General features: G+C 49.2%; 1 protein-coding gene across 2 annotated transcripts in view; it reads right to left on the reverse strand.

The window, feature by feature from the left end:
• Positions 1 to 513: 513 nt before the first annotated feature.
• The window catches only part of LOC146186235 (uncharacterized), a 123567-nt gene continuing 97858 nt past the window's right edge, over positions 514 to 26222 (reverse strand). For both annotated transcript variants that reach the window (XM_084607108.1, XM_084607107.1), the window contains one exon: positions 514 to 3073. In XM_084607108.1, coding sequence (XP_084463234.1) covers positions 2706 to 3073 — 368 coding nt within the window. In that variant the 3' untranslated portion in view covers positions 514 to 2705. The remainder of the gene's footprint in view (positions 3074 to 26222) is intronic.

Below are 26222 nucleotides of genomic sequence, written 5' to 3' on the forward strand. Positions count from 1 at the left end.
ACAACACAGGCGCTACCTTGAAGATGGCAAAGCACACATCCACTGCATACTGTATTTCGTCAATTCAATATGCATTCTGTTCTTTGTATAAGGCATTTTCTTCTACGCTTGCTGCTAACAACGGAGGCTAAAAATATGTTACAAAGTACTTTCACCACACCACATGTTGTCTCTCAGCACACTCATCGCCATTCCAAACGCGCCGCTTGACTCGAAGCACATTTGAGGTGATGAGAGATCGTAAGCCGGCAAGCACTATGCCACACAATTCAAAGTGTTGTTAATTGGCGTCCTTGCGTAGGCGCCGTCGTTTTTAAAGATGGCAGGCTATGATTGAGGCTACTGCGCAGCTACACTACAGGTCTGGTTGTACTTTATGCACTCTAAATTGTCGAAAGGTGTCCTCAACGTTTTCGTGCGTTTGGAGTGCCTGCATCTGCTCAGGAACACTAGTACACCATAAAGAAGCCGAATTTTGTGTCCTGAGAAATATATAATTATATATATATATATATATATATATATAATTTAAAGGAGCGAGCAGTCGACGAGTGCAAGGCAAACGTTGATTTTTTCATGTTTATACTGTTGGCATTTACAGGAATTTGTCTTGTGGTGACTATGGGATAAAGGAAATTAAATGCAAAGCGGAAGGAAAAATAACGCGCCGATGGTGGGTAACATCTAGATCAAAAGTATCTTGCATAAGCCACTCTGTGGCAATTTCTCAGGCACCTGTCATTACATTGTTTCAGGGAACGGCCTAGGCTCCTATAACAAATGCATGTTAACAGGCGAGTCTTAAGTACATAAGGCAAAGATAGCCAGAACATGCCTGCATCGCGAACGTTCGATCTCACACTACGGCAATCAGGTGTTACAACTGTCGATGCTAAAATATAAACTGTGGCTTCTGGGCACTGCGTCAGGCGTGTTATACAGTCGCCGCGATTCGCGCATTCCTCCCCTGGTTAACACGTGTTCACGCCGCATGCAGTAAGGCAACTAGGTGACAGGGTGTATCACAGGAGCTCTGCATATAGGAATTGTTAACACATGTACAGTTGGGATGCCTTAATAAGTGCTAAAAAAAACTGCGTGGCGCGCTTCCGGCATAAAGGCACATTGCGCGACAAGGCATTGGCACTGTTATTGAACACTGGCGAAATGGGTAGCCCGGTGTAGATTATTTGCTTCCGCACTCACTGCGTCAAGCGGGCATGCCAGACATCGAATCAATGCCTCTTCGAAGTATAGTTAGTGCGCCCTTAGATTATACATATATATATATTTGTTTTACAACAGACGCCGAACATAGTCTCTCGGCGAGAAAGACTTTGTCCGCAATAAATACAGGAAATGTAAGGCATTGTAGCACACACCGTGTCAAGCTTGCTCGCACTAGCACAACTGCTATTATCTACACTTCTTTCCCTCCTTCCATTAACTAAAGGAAAGAGTTCATGCAGACTGTGCAGACCCACCGCACATACCTATTTTCCAGAACAATTCGCTCCTCTGTGTACAAACGTTAGTGTGCTTAAACCACAACATGTGATCTGTGTCACATTCACTGTACAGCCACATGCAGAATACGCTTGTACAAATAAGATAGTATTTGCATGCTTAAGGCACGGAATGAGGCACTGACGGGTAAAAGATTGACACACATAGTTCTGGACAGTAAACACCATACAAACATAAGGCACCGGAGAAAACTACGAAACTTTACACCAAGGATGTCGCACACTTTGACACAGCTCACTTCTACAGTCGGAACCGATGGGGAAAAAAAATTCCACCTTTTCTCCATTCGTTTGCCTTTTCTTAACTGTGTATAAGGATTTCATTAGTCTAGATGAAATACCTTTGCATTTCGCACTTGGTAGCTTCTAGGAGAAAAGCTAATTTGTTCATAACAAGTGCATACTGCCTTCGCAGGGAGAACGCGAAGCGTGAAGGCGAACGAACCACTTGGCGCAACAGTTTATATTACAAGCCACCGGGAACGCTTAACACCGAAAATTCATTCCACCAGGTGAGCGGCGCAGCACTCCTAAGGCACGAAAATAATGCAAATGTTAAAGACAAGAGGAATTACTTTTATAATTTCTTTTTTAGTCCGGATTCAACTTTAAACTCTTTCATTTTATACTGCTGAGATATCGCTACAAAGAAAAAAAAAAAGGCTTTCTTACTTTTTTACGCAGTTTGGTTCTGCCAGCCGTTTAGTTGTACCACTAACACCACCTTCTATTTCAAAACAGACACTGCGCTAAGAAAATGCAAATAAGCTGCGTACTTGTATACGGATAAACGCTTGTCGCCACGTAAACTTAATCTTGCTTGAGCTCGCTTCGTGTTATTCAGACGCAAAACTCAATCGCCATTTCAAGTTCATTTCACTCAATTCACCAGATTGCAGGCTAACGGCGTCCAAATTGTACGGATGGTTGGCGCCAGCTCCACTCCGAGGGAGATATGTACAGTACAAACTCGACACCAAAATCATCCCAGTTCTCCGGGTCGTGATGGTGCGATGGCGTCAGCCCGCACTGCGCGCTTGGAAAAATGTCTGAGATCACGCCGTCTTCCATCCACTTCTACGCCTTCGAGGACCACTCCAGCCGAGCAGACTTTCAAGGCACGCGCACACAAGAGTCCCCCACGTGTCGGGTCCGCACCGCCGGGTCCGAGGCGTGTCGTCAGGGCGTGAGCATAGAAGCGCCCTCGAGAAACTTCATGGTAGACAGGGAGGGCGGCAGAAAAGCCTGCGCAGACTGGCGATAGCGCATCATCATCTGGTCCAGGACGCCGAAGAGCAGCCGCGGAGGAGGAGGCGGCGTGGTCGGAGACACGGCGAGGTCCGGGTTGGAGCGCGAGCTGCCCTTGCTGTCCTCGTTGGAGTCGAGCGGCGGGGACTTGGGAGGCTCTGATTCGTAGTGACCAGTCTTAGAAGACAGCCCGTTTCCCGCGAGCGTCCCCAGGCAGGCCGGGCAGTATCGGCTCAGGAGGCGTCCGCCGCTGGTCGAGTAGGACTTGCCGCAGCCAGCGCACTTCTCTTGGTGCTCACCTGAAGAATAAAAGAGGAAAAGAAAGAAGGGATCATTTCATACACGCTCTCTAGACATTGACTGCTAATGTCGGTGATCGATGTGGCATTGCTCGAAAATCAACAGGGAGTTGTAAAGCAATGAGAGAGAGAGAGAGGCAGCCCTCGGCACTCGATCTTTGCGCAGGGAGCACAATAAGCCAAAAAAAAAAAAAAAAATAGACAAAACGTTTTCTTCCCTCCTTCATTCATTCCGCGACAGATAGCACTTGCCCACGAAAATGCCGTCTGTTATCTGCCCTCAGCGTGTGAGCCCGAAGGCTTGATTGCCGTTGCCAATTTTGCTCTTCAAAACTGCGGTGCGCTTTTGGGCTCCTATAGAAAATTAGGTACAACAGAAAGATACTGCGGATTCTCGGTAGGTTTGTATACCGAGACAAAAATAACAACCGTGTCTGTCTGCTCTCAGATTGCGTGAACCCCGAATTTATTAATCAACAGGATTATGCCCGATATTGTCTTTGAGTAAATTCAAAAAGATTTGATCAAATCGCGCAGCTCATATTTTGTTTTGGCTTTTTTTTTTTGCGAGCATGTAGTAAACACTCTTCTAAAATCTATCCAGATAATCCTTTTGTTTGGATAGTAGAATGTACAAGTAAACGCGCCTATACACAAGAAATAAATATTCGGCCCTCGATCCTTTTCTCAGCGTTATAGGAATGAGGAAGCTATTGATGCGTAAAGTGATGCAGATGCGACAAAAAGATGCAGTTATTGGTTAGGCTATTGTTAATGACATCTGTGCGCTAAAGCTCCGCTGAGCAGTTTGAGGTATGCCGTATACTGATGGTCTCTCGACGGGCTTCGACCGCCTGGAGTTCTTTAGCGGCAAATATTATGTGGATACAAAGAAACGATCAAGATATATATACCTCAGTACTGCCATAAAACCGAAAATTTGTGACACAAAAGAAGTAAGTATATGTTGCTCTTTTTCGGGTCACAGTACGAACACGTGAAGAGCTTCTTATGAGTTCAGCTTGATTTTTATCGTCAGCCTGCTAGGTCACTTGACAGCTTTGTTGTTTTTATGCTGAGTGCGCGTTCAGCGCCAAACGCAGTTAACCTCGCACAAAAAGAAAAATAGCAGAGCAAAACTTTTCTTAAATGGCCGAACAAAGCCGCCGGCGCCTGCGGACGCGCCGCAGACAATGAATGACTTTGAACCAAGCCGGTGGCGATAGCATCAAGAAGTCTGCAGCCCACGAGAGGCAGCCGTAACTAAAGTAACCATCGGTCAAGGTAACCGCTTGGATAGCTTCCCCTGCGCGCATTCGTTTCCCACATGAACCAGTATGCGTCGTCTAATGGCTCCTAACTGGCCATCTTGCAACCACGCCATTACCGGCGGTGCTCAGTAAAACGGAGTTAACTGTGCCACTCGTGAAGCGAGGTACCGCGTGCACGAATATGATAATTAAACCGTATTATGAAAATTAATTGCCACCCTCTGATGCGATAAAGCTGTAGTGCCGTGCGCGTTTTATTTCTCACTGTTCCGTAGTAGTAGTCAGTCGCAGTTCGCGCTTCATTCTTCCTGCGTGTTAGTAGCAGTCAGGAGTTAGACGAATCTTCTGAGTTATCGCTCGCGGGGTCCATTCATACCCGTTAACACAGCGGCGTATCAGAAATCTCCTTTGTGTGATACCTAGTCATTAAACTACAACCCTTGCTGGGATAATATGCTATATATTTTTGACTCCAGCCGCGCGCATTCCGTTCTTACTGCTTCACACGGCGCAATTTCCTCTGCGCCTTCCGCAGTCATTTTTCAGCGTTAAAAAGAGCACAGATTAATATCGCACTATCTATTCCTAAATCTGTTCCATGCAATACAGGCAGGCCAATGAAACGAACGAAATGTGCTCACGCTAAAAAGTGTAGTCCAGCCTATACGAAGTCCTCTCAAACTATGAGTTCCACCTTTTGAATCTGTTACTTAACTGGGAAGTATTAAATTTTCATTATATCTTTGAGAGACGCGATTCTCTCATACCTCTCAACATTTGACCGACCGCAGTCGCCTGAGGTTATATATAGTTCTCGGCACGTATAACAAGACAACAGAAATAACGCGAGAACGAAGACCTCGCTAAGGCATACGGAGCACACCCCACGAGGCGAAAGCAAAGGCACGCAGAGCGTTTCTGCATGTATCAAGACGAGCTCGCCCTCTTTTACAAGAACGGAGGGGCGTTTGCGCTGTTTCGAAATCGCGTATTTATTTTTTTTCTTTGCGGTAGGTTCACACAGCGTTGTGTGTACATACACACGATTCCCGCTTAGTCACAACAAGAAAATAGAAAGCCGGGCATACACCATAAGGACTAGAATGCGACGACGGCTTGGGCGTACGCTCGTGCGTTACAGCGCAGAAGCCAACCATTAAGCACGCCGCAGCCACGCGCAACTCCCCCTCCTCCAACTCCCTTAGCGCGCAGAGATGCCTTGAACAAGAGTAACGACTCAAAGAGCGCAGAGAAGGAATCGCCCTAAGATGCGATGCCGCATCAGCGACGGACGACGACCAACACCCACGCATTTTGCGCGTGTGCAATCGACCGCCCCCGGACCTCTCTTCGCGGAGCGGAGTCTCCGAACAAACCGCCATGCCTTCGCCGAGGATAGCGCAGAGCGAGAGAGAGGGAGAGAAAAAAGGGAAGCATGTGAACGCGGGAGATGCATGAGAGAAAGTATTGTTAGAGCAGGTGCACGAACTAGCCGCGTGAGGCGAATGAAAACGAAGGCGCCGGAAAACATTGTGCCATCCGAGTTAACTGCAGTTAAGAAGGTGTATGGCGGTTGCAAAAAGGTTTATATGCAAATACACACAGGTATAGATCGAAGCTATGCCCTCTTTTGCATACGTCCTCGCATATTTGGCCTATCACATGGCATACCCGATGTATTCATCGACATCAAAGTGACCGCCATCTCGTTGTGCTTGAGGTGGGTGCAGCCTAAAGGCAGCGTGGCAAGTCTGCTCGGCTTATTGCCGTCTCCCTGGCCTGCACCACTTAAGTTACACCAAATTTCCATCTGTGTCGTCGCATGAGTACTTTCTTCTCCTCTTCTCTACCCTCATTTTCTCTGCACGAAGAAAGTGCACGTCTTAAATTAATTTTGCAAATGAGTGCATAGTGTTCACAGCACTACATTTCAATTGTTATCTGGCAAACTCAGCACACGACGCAGCACACTGTCACACAATGCACGTCGTGGTTGTCTCATCGGATTACCAGTCATACGTTGTACATTGTAGGACAAGGGGAGCTAAATGACGACCTAAGAACAAAAGGTGACCCGAGTGGGTGACAAAGAGAACATGAGCTATGCAGTCTTAGCATATAAATCTGCCTAGGTGCAGCTCACGGTGGTGACCTCTCCGCGTCGTTTCTTCGTTGTATCACGGGGCGTTGTTGAAAGCGAACAAACGCGCCGCTTGCGACTCGTCTGTCGCGGAGGAGCATTGCACGACCCCTGATGAGTTCAGCCTCATCCAGTGAGGACGAGGGAGGCACTCTAGGCAAAAAGATGAGCGCCGAGTCATCCGTAAGGAATCAAAAGAACGAAAAGCTCGAAACAAAGGCTCGCTACCAGGGAAGTAGCGACAGCAGGGAATAACGTACGCAGTGTGGTGCACAACATGGCGAAGAAAAATAACAAGGCGCGGCACCGCGCGCCGGCTTACACACACGAAGCGAAGAAATGAGCCTGCGCGAGTGCAGCCCAACGGGGCGCGCGCGCGGTTCGCGTTTTCCATGAGCCTCCAGAGCACGCGCGCTTTCTTGACAGGGCGTGCTAGGGAGTGTCGCGAACTGCCGAGTCGGGCGCGTGCGCTCTCGCTCGCCCGACCACGGTACGGCACGTTTCTCTAGCGGCTGCGGTTACACCCGCGTCCAAATGGCGAGGCAAGACCAGAAAACGGCTCGGCGGGAGACCAGAAAGACGCGAAACTAAAAAGAAAAAGACAAATGCGAACAAGAGATGGCGAGACTTCGGGATGCAGGGAGAATCGGAGGAAACGCGAAAAAGATGCAATAAGAACAGAATGAGAGGCATTCAGCCGCCCTGCCGACTCCGCCGCTGCATCGTTCAAGGCTCGAGTACCACCGGTGTCGGCACGCGTGCCCGTACGCACTGTCGTTGGCAGTGCGCCCTTTTGTGTCCCGCTTGCGGCGTGGTTCACGACGTGCGCGATCCCCCCCCCCCCCCCCCCCTTCTCTGCATCGTCAGTCGCGTTAGTCGCGTGTGTCGTGCGCGCTCTCTCTCGACGAGCTTTAGTACACGCACGCCCTCTCAATTTGTAATCCTCGCGCGCGCCCGCCTTGCGCGGCCCGCCGGCCGTTCTGCGTGCCTTATCGCTTAGTAAGGTGTACGTGCAGTACTACACGCCGCAGAGTGCGGCGATCTGCAGTCGCGCACTCGCGCCAACGAAACGTGCATGAATTCTCGGGAGATCCGATCTGGAGACAAGCGTGAAATGGTGAACGCGGGTCTGTGTGTATCGATTCTTCTTCTTCCTCTTCTCAGCTCGGAGATGACTCTATCTTGGAGGAAGAGGAGGAGGATGGGCAGAGATAGCGGATGAGGCGAGCTTTAAACGTCCGAATGAGCCGTTAATCGTAAATTTAGAAGATAAGAGCAATGTAGAACCTCGTAAGGTACGTGCAGAAGCGACGTATACGATCGTGGCGAGGTATGGAGGCGGCAAACGGACTCTGTGCAGATCGAGCTCTCCATCGCGCTTGGTTTAAACAGTGTATCTGTTCCTGCACAATCAACGACCGGCGGCCGCACGGAAATAATATGAGGAAGAAATATTCGGCGCGCACCAGGCGCCCACAAAATTTTACGGCGCTGAAACATGTTCGTTCTCGCGAGCAAAGCGGTCGAGCATGCATCTTTGAAAGCTACATCTAAAGATTCCTGATATGAAATCTACCAAACGTTTCTGTGCAAATTTATGTACTACGCAGGTGCTTGCAGTTGTTCACTGTTTATTTTCAAAACCGAATGCAGATGACTTTTCGTGGCAGTCATATAGCTCTTCAGTGTAGAGAGCAGAACAAACATTCAAAGCGAAATTAATCAACTCATCGCCAGGTTAGACAGTTCGGATTAATATATTCATAACATTATATTACAATAACTTGCTGCTAGCAAGCACTTAAAAGTGATATGCGGGAGCTGGGCTTACTGGTTTACATATCACATGTGGCATATAACCATACACCATTCGGGAGAAGGTCTTCTCGTCTACTTGCACTTTCTAATCAAAGCAAACTACTATACATCACTTGTCAGCGTATGCATAGTTTGCGAATTAGTAATCAATCCAGATCAGAGATAAACTATACATTCCGTGCTTCAGTGCATATCGCTGGGTACGTGGCGGAGTAGGCGACCATGAGCTGCACGGCGGTGGCTTGCAAATAGCTCGGCTTTACCAAGCTGACAGATTGAGAATTCACTGACCTTGGTGAAATATTACACCGAACGGAGGGGTCAGACCACAGATCAGGGGACCCGCAATAAATAGCCGGATGGGCTAGGGTGGGGGCTCCAGAAGATATCGAGAAATGAGTTAGGGAGAATTATAAATTGCTGCCTGATTCCAGATTCATCCTAATCTTTGACGATGAAGTCACTGTTCAGGGGCCGCGGAGTTAATTTCTGCTCTCTAATCTGACTGCTGCCCCGTGGTTCTAAAATCCGAGACGTTATGTCCTTCCGGGAGACTGTTCAGCGCCGATCCATTAGTACAATCATACCAAGACGAACCAGTTGCGCCTCGAAGTGTTCATTTCTCTTCATATCATTGATATCAGCGTCAAGCCTCCATAGTGAACACGGCGGGGCTACCAAGAGCGACAACATCAACAACAAATGTATGAAATACAAGGCAGCAATATCTTCAACCAACGCAGCATATCTGGGGATCCCGACGTTCGATCCGGGCTGCGGCGAACGAAGACAGCCGAGTCGGCCACCGCCTTGCAATAACGAATGGCGTTTGTCTACCGTTAGGGCTTTGATGGCCGCTCGGGTTCCGCGTGTCGTAAGAGCTCGCTGCCGGCCAGCAGCTACTCGATTGCGGCGAGTGGGACGACGCGCCGACAAGTCTCGCATGCAGTCGGGCCGGAAAAACCAGAAGACAAAGAGGCGAGCGGCACAAATGCAAATTTCGCTATACGAGAACCGATGCCAGCAGCAGCGGTCACCGAGGAGTAAGTGCAAGCTCCCTCCTCCCCCTTCTTTCTATTTCTTCGTCCGCACCCCTTGTTATCGCTTTCAAAGCCGGCGCGACCGCAGTTCACAAAGCGCGTGTGTGTGTCTCCGTACTCGACAGCGGGACGCGTATACTATATAAACGCGTATAGACAGAGAGGTGTATACCACCGTACCGACAGGGTTGGTGAGAGGCGCACCTCCACGAGGAATACAAATCACTCGCTTCGGTTCGGAAATGACGGTGTCTTACCAGTGCGGCAGATTCAGTCGCGAGACAGACGAAGAAAAAGTGGCCACTAAGACACCGCATACTGGAAGAAGCAAGCACTTGTCTAGCCGCGGAATCGAAGTCTCGTTCCGTCAAGACACATGCCGACGCTGGCGGTGCGGTTTTGGTGGCACTGCACAAACGAGCTCTCAGTCGCTCACCGCCTTCTTCGTCGGGCAGTAACTAAAAGGGCTGTTTTCGCAGGCCCGACGCGGGAAAGACCCGCGAAAGGAGTCTTGAACTCGCACGCCGCCACGGGCACTTCGTGCGTATGCATGAGCAGGAAACAAACGGCGGCCGAACCGAACGGGTTGTAGATCGTTCCTCGCGGCAATTAGCCGAGCGGCAAGCAAAAGTGCTTTCCTGTGTTTCCTGCCCAGGGGGGCAGATTTGTTTCTTTTTCCACGTCTCTGTTTTGTGCTCCTCCGAGGGGTGATTTCGTGCGCTGTGTAGCTTGCTCTGTAGTCGTCCCTTTGTGAGAGCACGCTATGAATTGGATGGGACGGGTGTGAGCCGCGTTGCGTTTCGTCGTTTCTCTTACAAAGCCAAGCCTGTGAGCGGTCGGTGTTTTTTGTGACTCGTGCTCAAACCTGCATCTTTACGGCCAAGGCCCCTCTTGATCCGCCGCTTCAGTATATTCAAGGCCAATACTGCTTGCTCATTCACATTTACATATTTAGTAGATATTGTTGTATTCCGGGGCCAATTAAGGGTCTGGTGCCCATTCTTTAAACTGGTCGAATTCGGTTTCCCAAACACACTCATTCCATCTGCCTGCTTCTTGTGCCACTTGTGTTGCAATATGGAATAGTTCGTTTTTATGCACGCACAGTTTCCTGAGGTTGCAACATTCGCAACCTTGAATATCTCGCAATATTTTGTAGGAATCTGGGAAAAAGCGTGCCCTCGTCCCAGCACCTTTCTCCCAAGACGGGAAGAAGCATGCACGTATTCAAATTAAGCCGGCAGCAGAACATTAATTCGAACCTTTTCATGGCCTCATATACTGAAGGCGCTGCTCCAGAACAAAACTTCGCCACTCTTAAAATATATAGATCCTCGAAGGAGCGCTCCTTTATGAAGGCTGAATCGCTACTCCTCTTCACAAACAGGCAGAACAGGAGACGGCCGAAACGCGTTAACTGGTTATTTCCAAGAGCTGTCGGTTTGAAACAAAGCCCTCGCGGAAGGTCGTGGACAGAGACGAAGATGGGGCGGAAGGCGTGTCCCGAAAACGCCGCGCTCAGGCGGAAAACGATTACCTCGCACACCAGGCGAGACTTGGCTGTGAAGGATCATCGGTGCCTGTTTCCCACGCAGACAGAAACGGCTCCAGTCCAGCTAGCTGCACATATAACTAGCTATAGTTACCTTTCGGGAAGGACCCAGCACAGCTCCGCAACAACCCGAGAGCGCAGCTCCACGCATGCTGAATGCGGTGTGACGGCAAAGCAATCGTGCGGCCGGGTGCGGACTCGAGTACGCACATTTCTAGCGTGCCGCAAGAGTGATTTTCGTGAACCGCTGCGGGAGTCCGGCATTAAGAAGGCGCCGGTAGGTATACTACATACATGCGGGGAATCGGTGAGCCACGGAGCGAGAACGCTGATATTGGAAGGTGAACAGCAAGCAGTAGCTCTGATAGAGTCTTTCTTACGAAATCTGATCGATCACTGGCATCTATCTCTCTCTCTTTCTCCTCTCCACGGGTGGCGGCCTTAGTGCGACGTAGCCTCCTTAAGCTTAGGGACCGCGCATAAAGTGACTGCTCCTCTCCTGGAAGCGAGAGGCCAAAGCCCGCAAGAGATGGCGGCGAGCGGCAACCCAAGATGGGCGTGTCCGCGTGGACACGGTCGCCCGCGGGATGACGGCAGCTCCTGGTGCGTGAAGTGACCGACGCCGCACGCGCTCTGCGGAGGCCGTATTTATGGCCTACTTTCGAGCCTATCTATGCACGGCTCCTCGCACGGACCGTGGAAACTAGCCTCAGCAAACTGCTTCCCTTCTTTTGCGCGCCTCTTATCAATCCTCGTCGCCCGCGAGAGGAACATCCTGTCCTGCTTTTTTACAGCTGCTGAAAAGTGGAAGCGGGTGAGGTTACAGTCTCGGGCCGTCGTCGTGTGCCGAGCCGGCTCCGATGGGGACAATGACCGTTTCATTTGGCGGTAGTTTCGAAATTGGTCGCTATTTATATGGCGTTCCTCGTTAAGGAGATGTAAGGCGACCAGTGGCATTTCAAAACAAGAAAAAACGCGGTAATGAATTTGAAGTCTAAAATATTGCATTGCTGAAAAATGACGTAGGAGTAGCGATGGTGAAGCTACGTATTCCATCGAAAGGGCGAAGTGTAGGCAAAACGAAAATTCGCAAGCATTGAGGTGTGATAGCTGGGAGAGTGACAAATACGAATGAAAAAATCATCATTGAGGAAAATAAGTGGACTTGTACTACTTCATGCCCCGTTGCGGTGGTACAGTGGTAAAACGCCCGACTATACTGCTCAGGAGCACTCGGGTTCGATCCCGATCGCTGGCGGCTGCATTTCGATGAAAGCGAGATGAAGTGGCGTCCGTGTGCTGTGCAATAATAATAATAAATTGGTTCACAGGAAGGGAAAGGCGCAGTAACTGTCACACTTGCTCTGTGGACACCCGAACCGCGCCGTAAGGGAAGGGAGGAAGGTGGGAATGAAAGTGGAAAGAGAGAACGAGGAGCCGTAGTGGAGGGCTACGGAGTAATTTCGACCACCTGGGGATCTTTAACGTGCGCTGACATCGCACAGCACACGGACGCCACTTCGTTTCGCCTCCATCGAAACGCAGCCGCCGCGGTCGGGTTCGAACCCGGGAACTCCGGCACAGCAGTCGGGCGTCTTACCACTGCACCACCCCGGCGGGGGTGTGCTGTGCGATGTCAATGCAAGATCCCCAGGTGGTAGAAATTACTCCAGAGCCCTCCGCTACGACACCCTTTCTCTCTTTCCGCTTTCACTACCACCTTCGCCCCTTCCCTTACGGGTATAGAAAACTGACCGAGTTGGATTGGATTCATCCTAAAGCAGCGCGAAAACACAAGACTTTTCACAGGAGACGACACAGTCGTCTCCTGTTCCTTTTAGTCTTGTTTTTTCGCGCTGCTTTAAGATGATTCCCTTACGGCGCGGTTCAGGTGTCCACAGAACAAGTGTGACAGATACTGCGCCTTTCCGTTCCTGTGAACAAATTATTATTATTATTATTATTATTATTATTATTATTATTATTATTATTATTATTATTATTATTATTATTATTATTATTATTATTATTTCATAAATTTCTGTACGGCAAACTTCGACTAAACATTCCGAATTTCCTTCTGCAAGCTAGAACAAGGCGCACTACACAGCACACACTAGCTCCAATTATTGCAAATGCAAACCCTTATAAGAACGAGATTTTTTTTTTTTTCCAAAGCAGTAAAGGAATGGAAGGAACTCCTAGCCAGGAAATATTTTTCAGTCAAAAGACTTCATAAAAGAACAAATGCGCTTTGAGGTGCACTGAGTTCTTGAATTTGCCTTTTTTGGTTTTAGAATAATTTTGTAATCTTTAATATTTTTGATGGAATGCCTCTCCCGCCAGACCAAACCGTCGGCCTGCGGCATGGCTAGATGAAAATAAAATATGACTATTTACGAGGAAATTAAACATGAAGAAACAGTCTCTCTCGCAGTAAGAACACGAACCACGTAGAGACGAAAGGACACCGTGAAAAGAGGGAGAACGGAGTATGAAGAGCTACCGTTACGGAGGGCCGCGGATTAATTTCATTGATCTGGATCAACTGCCGTCAACATGCAATTACACTGCATAGCACAAGGCAGTCGTTTGCGTATTTTATTCGACCAGAATATGCCCGCCGCGGTCAGCATCATAACACGATCTGATGTTCAAGAGCTGAACACCATAATCGCTGAGTCATTGTGCACACTAGGTTGAAGATCTTGGCAAAAGAAGAACCGGCACGCGAAAAGAATAAATAAAATAAAAATAAAACGAATAGGGCAACGTATCGCATCGATTCTAAATATATATAGGGTCTGTTGCGCATACTTGTCACTTCATACATTGAATACTAAAGGAACTGCAGACGTCACTTCCGTTCCATGGCCTCTGTTTATACCGATTGCGACGCACTTAATGAGCTCTTCATGGGATAAACTTGTGATGCAGCGGGTAGAGTACAATCTTCGTGCACCACCAAATCGATAGCCATGTTGCATAAGCAAATTGCGACCTATCGGAAACGACAGAAAGCAAGCAATTACTACCGCGCGAGTAATAACGAAGAAATAAGTGTACCAAATGCACTTTTTTTCTTTTTTTAACTACATACGAATCTAAGCACCGAGCTTCAGGTTTGGGGTGACGCAAATAAGGAAAAGCAATTATGTTGCCCCACACAGCTTCACGAGGCGACTCAAGCGATAGGAGCCTCCGGGCTTCTGTTGTTTCGGTTGTTGCTGATTGTAACTTGGTTTGACGCAAACAAAAGTTGCGTACATATTACTCTCGCATCTAGACGTAAACAATCAGGCACGCCAAGGACATCTGGTTGGGGCTACTGGACTTGTTAGCTATTCTGGTTGTGTAATATATGCTCCTTTGTCTCCTTTTCCTTGTTAATCTTTAATATAGTCTTCATTCTACAGATATACACACTGTCCATGAAATTGCATAGGTGAAACTGTCGTGACGCTGGGGCTACGTCGACCCGGCCTTCACTTGGTAGCGTGCAGAGACTCCGGGTTGAAGAAGGACTGAATCTTCGAAGTTGGTAAAATATGTACAAGCAGGTTTACTGGCACTTTGAGAAAACGTATTTACAAGAATATTTACATGAAGAAGAAGGGTACATCAGCAAAATGACAAGCGTTAAGAGTTCATAGCGAGAAGCGACTGGATGAGCCGTTTACCCAGGGCCCAGAGCGACATTTCGTGCTCTGCAGCGTCCTTAAAACCCCCCTATGTCCAGCCCCTCTCTGAAGATGCTGACCAACCAAATCCAGGGCACGCCCCTCAGGTATCGGCATCCAATCGAACACATCACTGCACTGATGGTCTGAAGCACTGACTGGTCCGGCATTCATTCGTTGGGCGTGATCACTTGTTGGCGGGAAAAGCTTGGGAACGGCGAGGAGAGGAGGTACATTTCTATTCTTCAGCAAAGAAACCACAGGCTGGTTCTGACAAGGGGTTTTACTTCTCAGAAACCCGAGTGCACGTGGCGCCGCATAGGGCTCCCAACATGGTCCCTTTTCGACAATTGCAAATCTTTCCTGCATTCCCGGGAAATCACTTAATGGCCGTATGAGTCATGCTCCTTTCTTGTCCTGCACGTCAGCGGACATGTCACTCTGTCGTCTCCTTTGGATAGGAGGCATTCATCACTGGAAGATAGCACTTCTCGACTGGAAGGGTGAACAAAAGAAAGCACTTCCTGCTATTTCACGCAGGGGGACGTTTCTTTGTGTTTTTCCAGACGTTCTCTTGACAGGGCCAATTTGGCATTTGCAGGTTGTCCACAAAGCAAAACATGCTTACAAAACAGGATTCCTGGAAACAGGCTCACTTAGAGCCATTGGACCATCACCACATTTTCACAAAACTTATCCATGCCCACAGGCGAACAATAGAGCGCGCAAATGCGGATGCTTGGTCGTAACAGCCTCCTCCCCCGCCAGAAGAGACTCGGAGGGCAGCAGCCGCAGCTGCTGCATGAAGAGACGACTTAATGGCCTGCACGTGAACGCTTGAAGCTCGCTGTTGCTTGTCGCGTTGTCTTGATTGTTGTAGGCCAAATTGCTCGAGCTGTCTGAAACTCAACCACATGTCTAAACAAGCACTCGGCTCCCGTCTGAAGAGACCAGGTTAAAGAAAACTGCCATTGTTGTTCGAGAAAAGCCCACTCTCAAGACGTTCAGGACCCACGTATTCCTAGAAAACCAAACGTGCTGCTTTACATAGCCACACATATACAAGCGCACGAAAAAAAAAAAAAAAAAACCTGATTATCAATTTGGATACATGGTGAGGAACATCTCGGACCGCTTAGAAAGATCGGCTAAGCGCGTCCGCATTCCCATTTAACTTCCCCTTTTTGTATCTTATTTCAAAATTGTACTGCTGTAAAATCAAGCTCCACCTAAGAAGGCGACTGTTCTTCGATGTCGCAGTTTGCAGCCAAGCCAGGGGACAATGGTCCGTCTCTACGGTGAATTTGGCCCCTCCAAGATAGCACTGCAATTTTTGAATGGCCCATACAATGCAAGCGCATTCTTTCTCTGACGCGCAATAAGCCCTCTCTCTAATACTCAGTTTTCTGCTCAAGTAGAGCACGGGGTGCTCATTACCGTCGTCATCTCTCTGGCAGAGAACAGCACCTAACCCTCGATCACTGGCATCACACTGGACCGTGAATTCTCGGCCATAGTCTGGAGCTCGCAATACCGGACGGTTAATCAGCACAGCCTTCAGGTTTACGAAGGAGGCTTCCTTTTGTTCGTCCCAGACTACATTTGTCGGTTCTGTCTTGCGGAGAGCGTCGGTCAGAGGGCTAGCCAAAGCTGAATAGTTAGGGATGTAGTGATTGTAGTACCCAGTCAGACCCAGGAATGCTCGAATTTCCGTCTTCGTGCTCGGCCGCGGGTAGTCTGCTACCGCAGAAATCTTAATCTCGCTGGGTTTCCTGAAACCTTGACCTACATTGTGACCCAAGTAGTCCACGGTCGCCCTTGCCGGGCAACATTTCTCGGCCTTTACGGTTAGTCCAGCTTGACGCAAAAGGCTCAGTACAGCTCTTAGATGTACCATATGGTTCGCCCATGAGTCGGAAAAAACCGCAATGTCGTCTAAATAAGGCACCGCGAATGTTTCACACCCCTTTAAAACCCTATCCATGAGTCGGGAAAAACAAAATGGAGCATTTTTGAGCCCGAAACTCATCATTGTTGGCTGATAGCTGCCCGTCGGAGTGACGAAAGCCGCGTATCTGCTGGCGCGTTCAGTGAGCGGTACTTGCCAGTATCCTCGAGTAAGGTCCAGCGTAGTCACATATGCCGCTCTACTGACCTGTTCTACTCTCTCCTCAATATTCGGAATAGGATACACTTGATCCCTGGTGAGAGAATTTAGCTTTCGGTAGTCTACCACAGGCCTAGGGTCTTTACCTGGAGCTTCTACTAAGATCATAGGCGAAGCATAATCGCTTTCCGAGGGTTTCATTACTCCTAATTCCAGCATGCGAGTTACTTCCCTATCCAGAATTTCTCTTTGCCTTGGAGAAAATCGGTAGCACCTTGATCGCACTGGCACGTCTGAAGTCAGCTCAATATCGTGCTCAGTCAAATCAGTCCTGCCTGGCCTGTCCACGAAGCAGGCCTCAAACTCTGTTATTAGCTCGCCCAGATCGGACAGCTGAGATTTCTTTAGTTCTCCTATCTGCTCCGTCTTTTTGAGAAGCTCCTGTATCTTAGGATCATTGGCTTGCTCCATAGCTAAGTCCTCTCGGGTTCCACTTAAAAGTCTCGTGAGATTACTAGACACTGGCGGCAAGAGGTTACTCCCAAGGACGTCCTCATTCCGTGTCTCATCAAGCTCACTTTCAAGTTGACTTATTTGAGATGCCTTGCTCTCAAAGTTTTCTGACCCACTGTCTTCCGCATCGACCACTGTTTTAGCTGTCGTTTCCTCCACGGTGGATTTTTCTGGAATTAGCAGTGTAGCTAGTTCTCGCGCCTTTGAACGTGTTAAGGCTGGCACAACTCTGTCTCCGAAAAGGATGCCCCTCTTTCGCAGTAGCATATCCGATTTGTTGGAGAACAAATACGGATAGCACTTAGGAAGCTTTCCTGAAACGGCAGCCTCGGTTGTCAACTTGCCGAAAGGGCCCTCGATGACCACGTTCGCGATTGGCAAGCACACACTCTGTTCCTCCACTACCTGGCGGATCCACGCACACTGTCCTGTATAGTCGGAAGGCGACACATACACCGGATGGACAACATCCATCGTTGCGGCCGAATCGCGCAGTACCTTGCAAGGCTTCCCGTTGACTACTAGGTCATGCATGTAAGGTTCCAAAAGCTGCATATTTTCATCGCAGTCACTGACATACGAGAAAACAAACTTTTCTTTCCGGCAGTTGACGGCAATGTGACCCTGCTCATTACACCTAAAGCATGTGAGCGGCTTCCTAGCCCCAAGCTTGATCTTTGTGTTCTGCGCGTTGGTCACTTCCCCACTTTTCTCACTGCCGTCCTTTCTAGGGCGTTTGCCTGAAGAAGCCTTCCTTTCTTCGTTTGCAAATCTAGCAAAGTGCCTTTTCTGACGGTTATTTACACTCAACTTGGGATTGCGGAGCCTATCCACTGCTGGGTTGCTGAATTGTCGGCGCGAAGCGTACTCCTCAATGACTTCGGCAGCTTCAGTTGCCGACTTAATGTCGCCTCGGTCCTGTAACCAATTTCTTTCTTTTTCTGGGAGGCAGCTATAAAACTGCTCCAAAAGAATTCGCTCGACTACAGCGTCCCTATCACTGTAGGAATCAGTGCTCTTTAGCCACTCGCCCAAATTAACTCTTAAATTGTATAGGAATTCAGGGTAACTCTCGTCTCTGGACTTAGTAGCGTTCCGAAAACGTTGTCTGAACGCCTCGGCGCTAAGCCTATACTTTCTCAGAAGGCAAGCTTTGACCTTCTCGTAGTTGTCCGCGTCCTCCTTGCTTAGCCGCGCGACAACCTCCGCTGCCTCGCAGGGCAGAACCGTCAATAATCTCTGAGACCAAGTGTCTCTCTGGAAGGACAGTTTTTCGCAGGTTCGCTCAAAGTTAGCCAGATACAGACCGATATCCCCTGATATCACATATGGCTGCATGTACTTTGACATCTTGAAATCTGCCTCCTTGTTGAGAAGAGGCACCGCTAGCTGGGGACCATTGCCCGACCTCTTGCTCAACTCTAAGTCTAATTTCCGGAGCTCAATTTCTTGGTCCAGCTTTTTTGCTTCTCTTTCACGCTTCTTTTCCTCTTTTTCCCACTCTTTCTGCTGTCTGAGCTGTTCCTTTTTTTGACCGACGAGGTTCCATGCTTCACTGAGCTCCTCATCATCGGTTCCCAGATCAGTGATTGCCTTTATAATCAAGGGTTTTCGTGCCAAACCACTTGTATCAATTCCCAATTCCTCACACAATAGCAACAGGTCCGGTTTCTGCAGCTTTTGTAGGTCCATGATCGCTCCGAGTGCCGGCTACTTCCAAAACAACAGTGCAAACTACCAACCTAAAGGCGTTTCCACACTCTCTTTACCAGTTCTAAAATCTAACCCTGTTCTAGAACCTGGTCCACATCAGAAGAAAAGCCAAGCACTCACCCACACATGCGATCGATGTTCCGAGCTGCCCTCTTGGCCGATTGTTGCTCCTGCTTGTTGCTTGAGATGCCACCTCCGATCACAAGGTGTTGTGGCTTGTAGCTTCAGATCCACCTCCAATCACCAGATGTTGTGGCTTGTAGATTCAGATCCCAACGCTGGTCACCAGTGTTGGGGCTTGTAGATCCAGATCCCACCGCTGCCACCAGTCGTTGTGCTTGCAGATTCAGATCCCACCGCTGCCACCAGTTGTCGTGACGCTGGGGCTACGTCGACCCGGCCTTCACTTGGTAGCGTGCAGAGACTCCGGGTTGAAGAAGGACTGAATCTTCGAAGTTGGTAAAATATGTACAAGCAGGTTTACTGGCACTTTGAGAAAACGTATTTACAAGAATATTTACATGAAGAAGAAGGGTACATCAGCAAAATGACAAGCGTTAAGAGTTCATAGCGAGAAGCGACTGGATGAGCCGTTTACCCAGGGCCCAGAGCGACATTTCGTGCTCTGCAGCGTCCTTAAAACCCCCCTATGTCCAGCCCCTCTCTGAAGATGCTGACCAACCAAATCCAGGGCACGCCCCTCAGGTATCGGCATCCAATCGAACACATCACTGCACTGATGGTCTGAAGCACTGACTGGTCCGGCATTCATTCGTTGGGCGTGATCACTTGTTGGCGGGAAAAGCTTGGGAACGGCGAGGAGAGGAGGTACATTTCTATTCTTCAGCAAAGAAACCACAGGCTGGTTCTGACAAGGGGTTTTACTTCTCAGAAACCCGAGTGCACGTGGCGCCGCATAGGGCTCCCAACATGGTCCCTTTTCGACAATTGCAAATCTTTCCTGCATTCCCGGGAAATCACTTAATGGCCGTATGAGTCATGCTCCTTTCTTGTCCTGCACGTCAGCGGACATGTCACTCTGTCGTCTCCTTTGGATAGGAGGCATTCATCACTGGAAGATAGCACTTCTCGACTGGAAGGGTGAACAAAAGAAAGCACTTCCTGCTATTTCCCGCAGGGGGACGTTTCTTTGTGTTTTTCCAGACGTTCTCTTGACAGGGCCAATTTGGCATTTGCAGGTTGTCCACAAAGCAAAACATGCTTACAAAACAGGATTCCTGGAAACAGGCTCACTTAGAGCCATTGGACCATCACCACATTTTCACAAAACTTATCCATGCCCACAGGCGAACAATAGAGCGCGCAAATGCGGATGCTTGGTCGTAACAGAAACGAAGAGGTGTCCGAGTGCTGTGCGATGTCAGTGCACGTTAAAGGTTCCCAGGTGGTCGAACTCGTAGTCCTCCACTACGGCTCCTCTTTCTCCCTTTCCACTTTCACTTCCACCTTCCTCCCTTCCCTTACGGCGCGGTGCAGGTGTCCACAGAAAGAAGTGTGACAGATACTGCGCATTTCCCTTCCTGTGAACCGATTATATATTTATATATACTCACAACACAGCAGTCTTCGCCTTTATGTTGCAGAGAGCCAGTAACATGTAAGCGAGATTATGGCGATTTACTTGTTTAGGGCAGAGCTGTTCCTCTCGTACCCTCGGGGTCATATAAGTAACAGCAGAGTCAAGACACGCAACACGTATACGCTCTACAAGCTCGACCCTTGAAACGAGAACAGCCCTTCCCCCCCCCCCCCCCCCCCACACTCTCAATTGGTCGCCGTGCTCTGCGGAAGTTTTGCGACCAGTACCGGATACGCGAGAGGCGGTCATTACGGACAGCGTGTATGCATCCGCCGTCGTGGAATGCAGGCCGGCATAAAGGTGCAACAGCATGGCCTAAATAAGTGATGACCATCGCCGTGCGCGACGACCTTCCGAGAAACGATCTTCGTGGCCTGTCTCCTGTATTAGACCTACATCGCCGCGAGCAGACAGTGTCGACATTCTAAAATATCCCCTATAAAGGTCATCAGTGAGCTTCCCCATGCAAACCATGGGCAGCTGTTCATCTTGGTCAAGAAGCCCAAAACTGCCTCATGGCTATTTAAACAATTTCGCCATTGCTTCATAACATATCGGTACTTTAATTGGAATGGTTCAGTGCGAATATTTATTACGGCTACCGCGTTGCAAACATTTCGTATTGGGGTCTCCTCACTCGCTGATACGCTTGATCAAATTTTGTACGAGGCAGCAATCACCCAGCTCAAATGACTGCCTTCTTTACGCGTTCCTTTTCTTTCATGCATAAGTGCGCATCAACAACAGGTTCGCCACCAAACCGGTGCTGAAGTTCTTTGAATTCAAACTTCCCGCTTTGCGTCCGTGTTCGGGGATGGTCAGGATGAAGCCTGTCAATTTTTTCCAACATGTAATTTCTGGCCTCTAGAGCACTGTGAAAGTCACTCCCATTTAGGTACGTGGTCCCGTAAAGTACGACAAGTGAAGACTCATATCAACTACGAGACGTACACGCGAGCAATCAAAACCATATAGATACCTGTATACCCAATGCAGCTATGTTATGACAGCGAATGCGTTACGGCGAAGCTTGAATATAGAGGCGTTTATCGCGCCCCCAATCGAGTCGTAATTGAGTTTTTCACTGGCACCCTATAAAGCACGGCAACTCGGCGTGCAAAGAAGACGCCGCGCCTAATAGAGGGCACATCGCCGCGTCGCGCTCGCAATTAACACTTGGCGCTAATGAAACGCGATAATAGCAGCAGAAGGAAAACCGCGCACCGTACAGCGCACCGAGCATACGCCGTTAACCGCCCACTGTCCTCCCTCGTAGATAAGCTTCCCACATCACGAGGAAGTATAGAGCTCAAAAAGCTCTAATGCGAGCGAAGGAACTGCTCCGAGTTGCCTCTGCGGCCAGGGAATGCACATGTATACGCGTATATGATGCCTGAGGGGGGCGCTTGTAAGCCGTCGCGGTATTGTAGCCTATATATTAGCTATATAGGCTTCAGCAAACGCGGTTCGTAGGTATTGTGGGCTTGCGCCTGAGGCGCACACCCTTTGCTTGTTGCAGTGTTTCGCTCGGAGTCCCCGAGCCTAATTACCCGCGGGCACGAAAGGCTACTGCTTCTAGACTGAATTACATGCACTGCCATGGTGTTTCGTCGACTCCGCTGCCGCCTTGCACGGCGATCTCGGGCAGCTATATAGGGTTCGCATTATGTGATTAGAGGCAAGCAGCGCGGGCGACGAGGGCTGTGAGAATCGCCGTCGATGACAACTCCGCTAATAGCTTTGTTGGCCGTCGAGAGGAGAAAATGAAGAATACGATACCAGTCGATTCACCGCTAGGAGCAAAGTGCGAAGGCCTCTCGCGTAATAACCGTCCCGAACACGGATGCGCGAAGCGCACACAAATCTGTCATTGCGGTCCTTGGACGTCTTCATTTGCCAGGAGTCTTCTCGCGAGCTTCACCAATGGGCTCAGTGTAAGCGTTTGTTCGCTCTATAGCTAGACACGTAATGATGGTCTAAGGGGACCTTCCAACACCATGCAGAGGACAGCTTGCTTGGCCCTCGGTTTGCTCCTAACTGCGCATGGCAGGCTGGGAGATTACCGGTGACGTGCACGGAGCTCTGAGTCAGTGTATTTTCGTAGCAGCAGATCCTGCTAGGAATGCGTTCAGCCTCGTTTACTAACGTGAAGCTGTTGGCTTGCGTGAGAAGCTGGAAGTCGTATTCATCGGTGGCTTTTCTTTTGCTTCTTGCAGTAAAGAGCTTGTCCACACCTCACTCTTTATTCAGTATCGCCTGTTTGTTGCAATGTCAACAGGAAAAGGGAGCAGTTCTGAGTATTCAAGCCTATGTACTATGCATGAGCTTTAACGTCTTCACTCCACTCGTACATTTTTTTTTTCTTTTTATCTGATAAGCTGATTACTAGTGCAACATTTTCAGTTCGGTGGGTTCGGGCGTCAGATTCTGACATATCTACTCAGAAAGGACGGTTTTCTAGCACTGAAACTCATACGTACTACATCATGTATGGTGCGCATTATGTGCCTCAGACATCGCTGACCCGTTTATCCGAAAAGCAGGTGTCGTATCGCTCCTAGTGGCAGTTACAAGAATCTCTTCTTCCTGTGTCCGACTTTTGTCTGCACAGGGCTAATAAAGGTACCCACAAATTTGCGGCATATCGCCGAGAGCTCTGCGTTATCCCACGTTCTTGTCTTGGAATGTTTCTATAAAAGAAGACAAAAAAAAAATAGAAGGGGCGGCATGTAATGTCACGGAGTTGCCAAAGTGGAATTGCACGCTTGTCAGGCAGATAGTCCCAAGGGACCAGAAAGCCCCAAGCTTCCTCACACACAAAAAAAAAAAACCTTGCTTCCTGGGAAGACAATTTGCGACGCGCTACTCCTAAGGAAGGACGTCACCTTAACAGCACTCGATGAGTCGTCGCGCTGCGTACAGGCGTGGCCAAGTGAGATAAAAACTCGCGCAATGCCGAGAAGTAAAGTATGTGACCATGACGCAAAACGCCCTTGAGAGAGGCCTCACCTCGAGCCTTACAGCTGCGGTGGCAGCTGCAACGACACACGGTGCGTTTATGGCCGCATATATGATTCTTCTTATTCCCCTGGTGAGGACATTCCAAATTGGCTGCAACGACACGTCGAGCTAAAAAAAAAAATATAAAAAGAGCAGAAGAGCGAAGGCTCAAAATCTTCCAGGCCTGTCGTCGGCCAGGCCGCTGGTCATTTTTATCATCGACTTCTCATCGCCGATTCAAGGCCTTCATTAGACGTGATACACGGACCGCACACCTCCCGCGCTCGTCTCTCGCGAGCTTCCTCCTCGGGACACTCAGCTATATTGCGTCGCCGCGCCCGTCCGATAGGTGCTCGCTGTCGCCAGCACGCGTTTCGCCCGGGAATCCTCTCGGGGTGTCCCTACGGTGTGCTCGAGACATTCGCGTGGGTTGGGTCCCCGATCTTATCGACGCTTTCCCAAGGCGACGCTGGCGACGACTACAGCTACGCTGCTGCCGACTACCTCGGCGTCGCTCACGCTACACACTCGATGTTGCCTCGCCCGGCAGTCGTACAGCGCGGAAAGATGGAGAGGAAGAGCGAGGGTGACAGCTATTTGGACGCGTATACGCTATGGTCAGCAGCAACCTCCCCCCCCCCCCCCCCCCCCCTCCTCCTTTTCGCGCTTGAGCGGGCACAAGTGCGGTCTCCTCCGTTCCCTCGCCAGTAATTGAGCGCCGCATCTATTGGGCCGCGATGGAAGAACGAGATAGACGGAGGCGCACACAGCTCCGCTCACGCACTCAATACGACTGGGTTTCCACGCGCCGCGAGCAGGGTTGTCTATATAAATGTGCAAACACCAGCCAGCGACATCACCACCACAGTGCCTGGGAGCGAGTCAGCGAAAGATGTAACGCGGGAACTGCGGCTATGGTCACTTAATGTACACGCGAGTCCAGTATATTCCGTATTCTCTCTGGTGAAGAACACATTCATATGAGGCTGTGAGACTCTTGGCTCGAATCTGCCGCTGCTTGTGCTTTAGTAAAGAGCCGGTTGGATAGCGTGAACTCAATGCAGGAAGCACCTGTGCGCGTAATATAGGGGCCCAGCAAATGAATGTGTCGCCTCCGTGTCTTGAATCACGCGTTCCGAGTCGCAAAAACGTAGGTAGTCAGCTTTCTTGCTTTCGGTAAAGGCCTTTGTCTTGAATGAGCAAGTCTGGCCTATCGATATGCCCAAGCCTTCCGTCCTTCAAGGTTGCCGCTTTGGAGTTTAGGATAAGTTGAAATACACTAACTGCTGCATGATGCCTATCCATTCTCCAGCGCTAAAGGGGTTTAGAAACCATGTACTGGGGGGAATCAGCAGCGCAGCCGGGAACATTGAGTGCGCTGACACCCTAAGTAAACATTAAAGCACAGTGAAATGGTCAACACGGACTGATCAGTTAGAGCTTGTTTGGAACGAGACGTCTGAAGCAGTCCCGCCGTGGTTGTGCAGTGGTATAGGGCGCTCGGCTGCATGCTGCACCCAACGATACGGGATCAAATCCCGGCCGCGGCGGCCGTTTTTCGATGAAGGCGAAAAGCAAGGCGCCCGTTGGCTGTGCGATGTCAGTGCACGTTTAAAAGAACCCAAAGTGGTCGAAATTTCCGGAGCCCTCCACTACGGCGTCTTTCATAGCCTGAGTCGTTTTAGGACGTTAAACCCCACAGCCAAACCAGACACGTCTGAAACCTATAGCAGCCCGCAAGCAAGTCCATTTGTTGAGACGGCCTTTGAGTCTCTGTGTTATATATGCGCGATATACACGGAACTACCAATTATAATCAATAGCGAAATCTGTCTGATAGGCAAATGAATTCTGCGCAGTCACAGCTCCTCAGAGTCGGCTGGTTTGGCTACCACGCATGAAAATCACTCGGTGCCCATAACTACACATCCTTGAGAAAAGCCCCTCCCCCCTTCTGCATACCTATCTGCATCCTATCTGTTTTCTTATTCGCGCAAGAAGGACGGAATCGAGAAACGAACATTGGAGCAATTAGTTCCCTTGGAGAGAATCCAAGTCGCAATGGCGTGCTTCCGGAGAAAACGAGCTTTCCCGTAGAAGGGAATCTAAATTTTATTCCGCGCGGCACGGCAGAGAATATTAGACGTTGCCAAACGCAAAAGCCGTGAATCGTTTGGCTTTATCGTTCTCGTGGATACGAACAAACTGGCGCCTCTTGTCGGCATTAGCTCTTTTTTTTTTCCTCGAATATTCCGCAAACGTTCACCGGTATAGCAATTTACATTCGTTTTCGTATATTGCTACTGATTACTTGTGATTTGCGGTTAGGTGATAAGTGTGAAAAAATCGCTATGAAAACAATGATCATTAAGGAAGAATGCGCTCAGTCGCGCTTATGAAAAATACATCTCGGTAGGCACCCTTCCTCGATAAATTAGTGGAACAAACGCTTCATGCTTCCTTCTTTCAGCCCCTTCACTGTGCTCTTCAAACCTTATAATTAGGGCAGCAAAATCGAGGAAGCGGGTGTACTGTAGAAAGGCAGCGAGGCAGAGCTGGTTAATAATGATAGCAATCGAAGCCTTCGTTTATTTCCGCGTAAAGCGTGAGGAGAAAAAGCCAATTGGATGCACTGGGATGACAAGTTCTGACACAGTCTTTTTTTTTTTTTCTTGAGCCCTTTCACATTTATAGTAAATATCTTGCCAGCGTCGC

The sequence above is a fragment of the Amblyomma maculatum genome, chromosome 6, assembly GCF_055883805.1.
Source record: "Amblyomma maculatum isolate TAMU_Amacu chromosome 6, ASM5588380v1, whole genome shotgun sequence".
Taxonomy (NCBI): Eukaryota; Metazoa; Arthropoda; class Arachnida; order Ixodida; family Ixodidae; genus Amblyomma; species Amblyomma maculatum.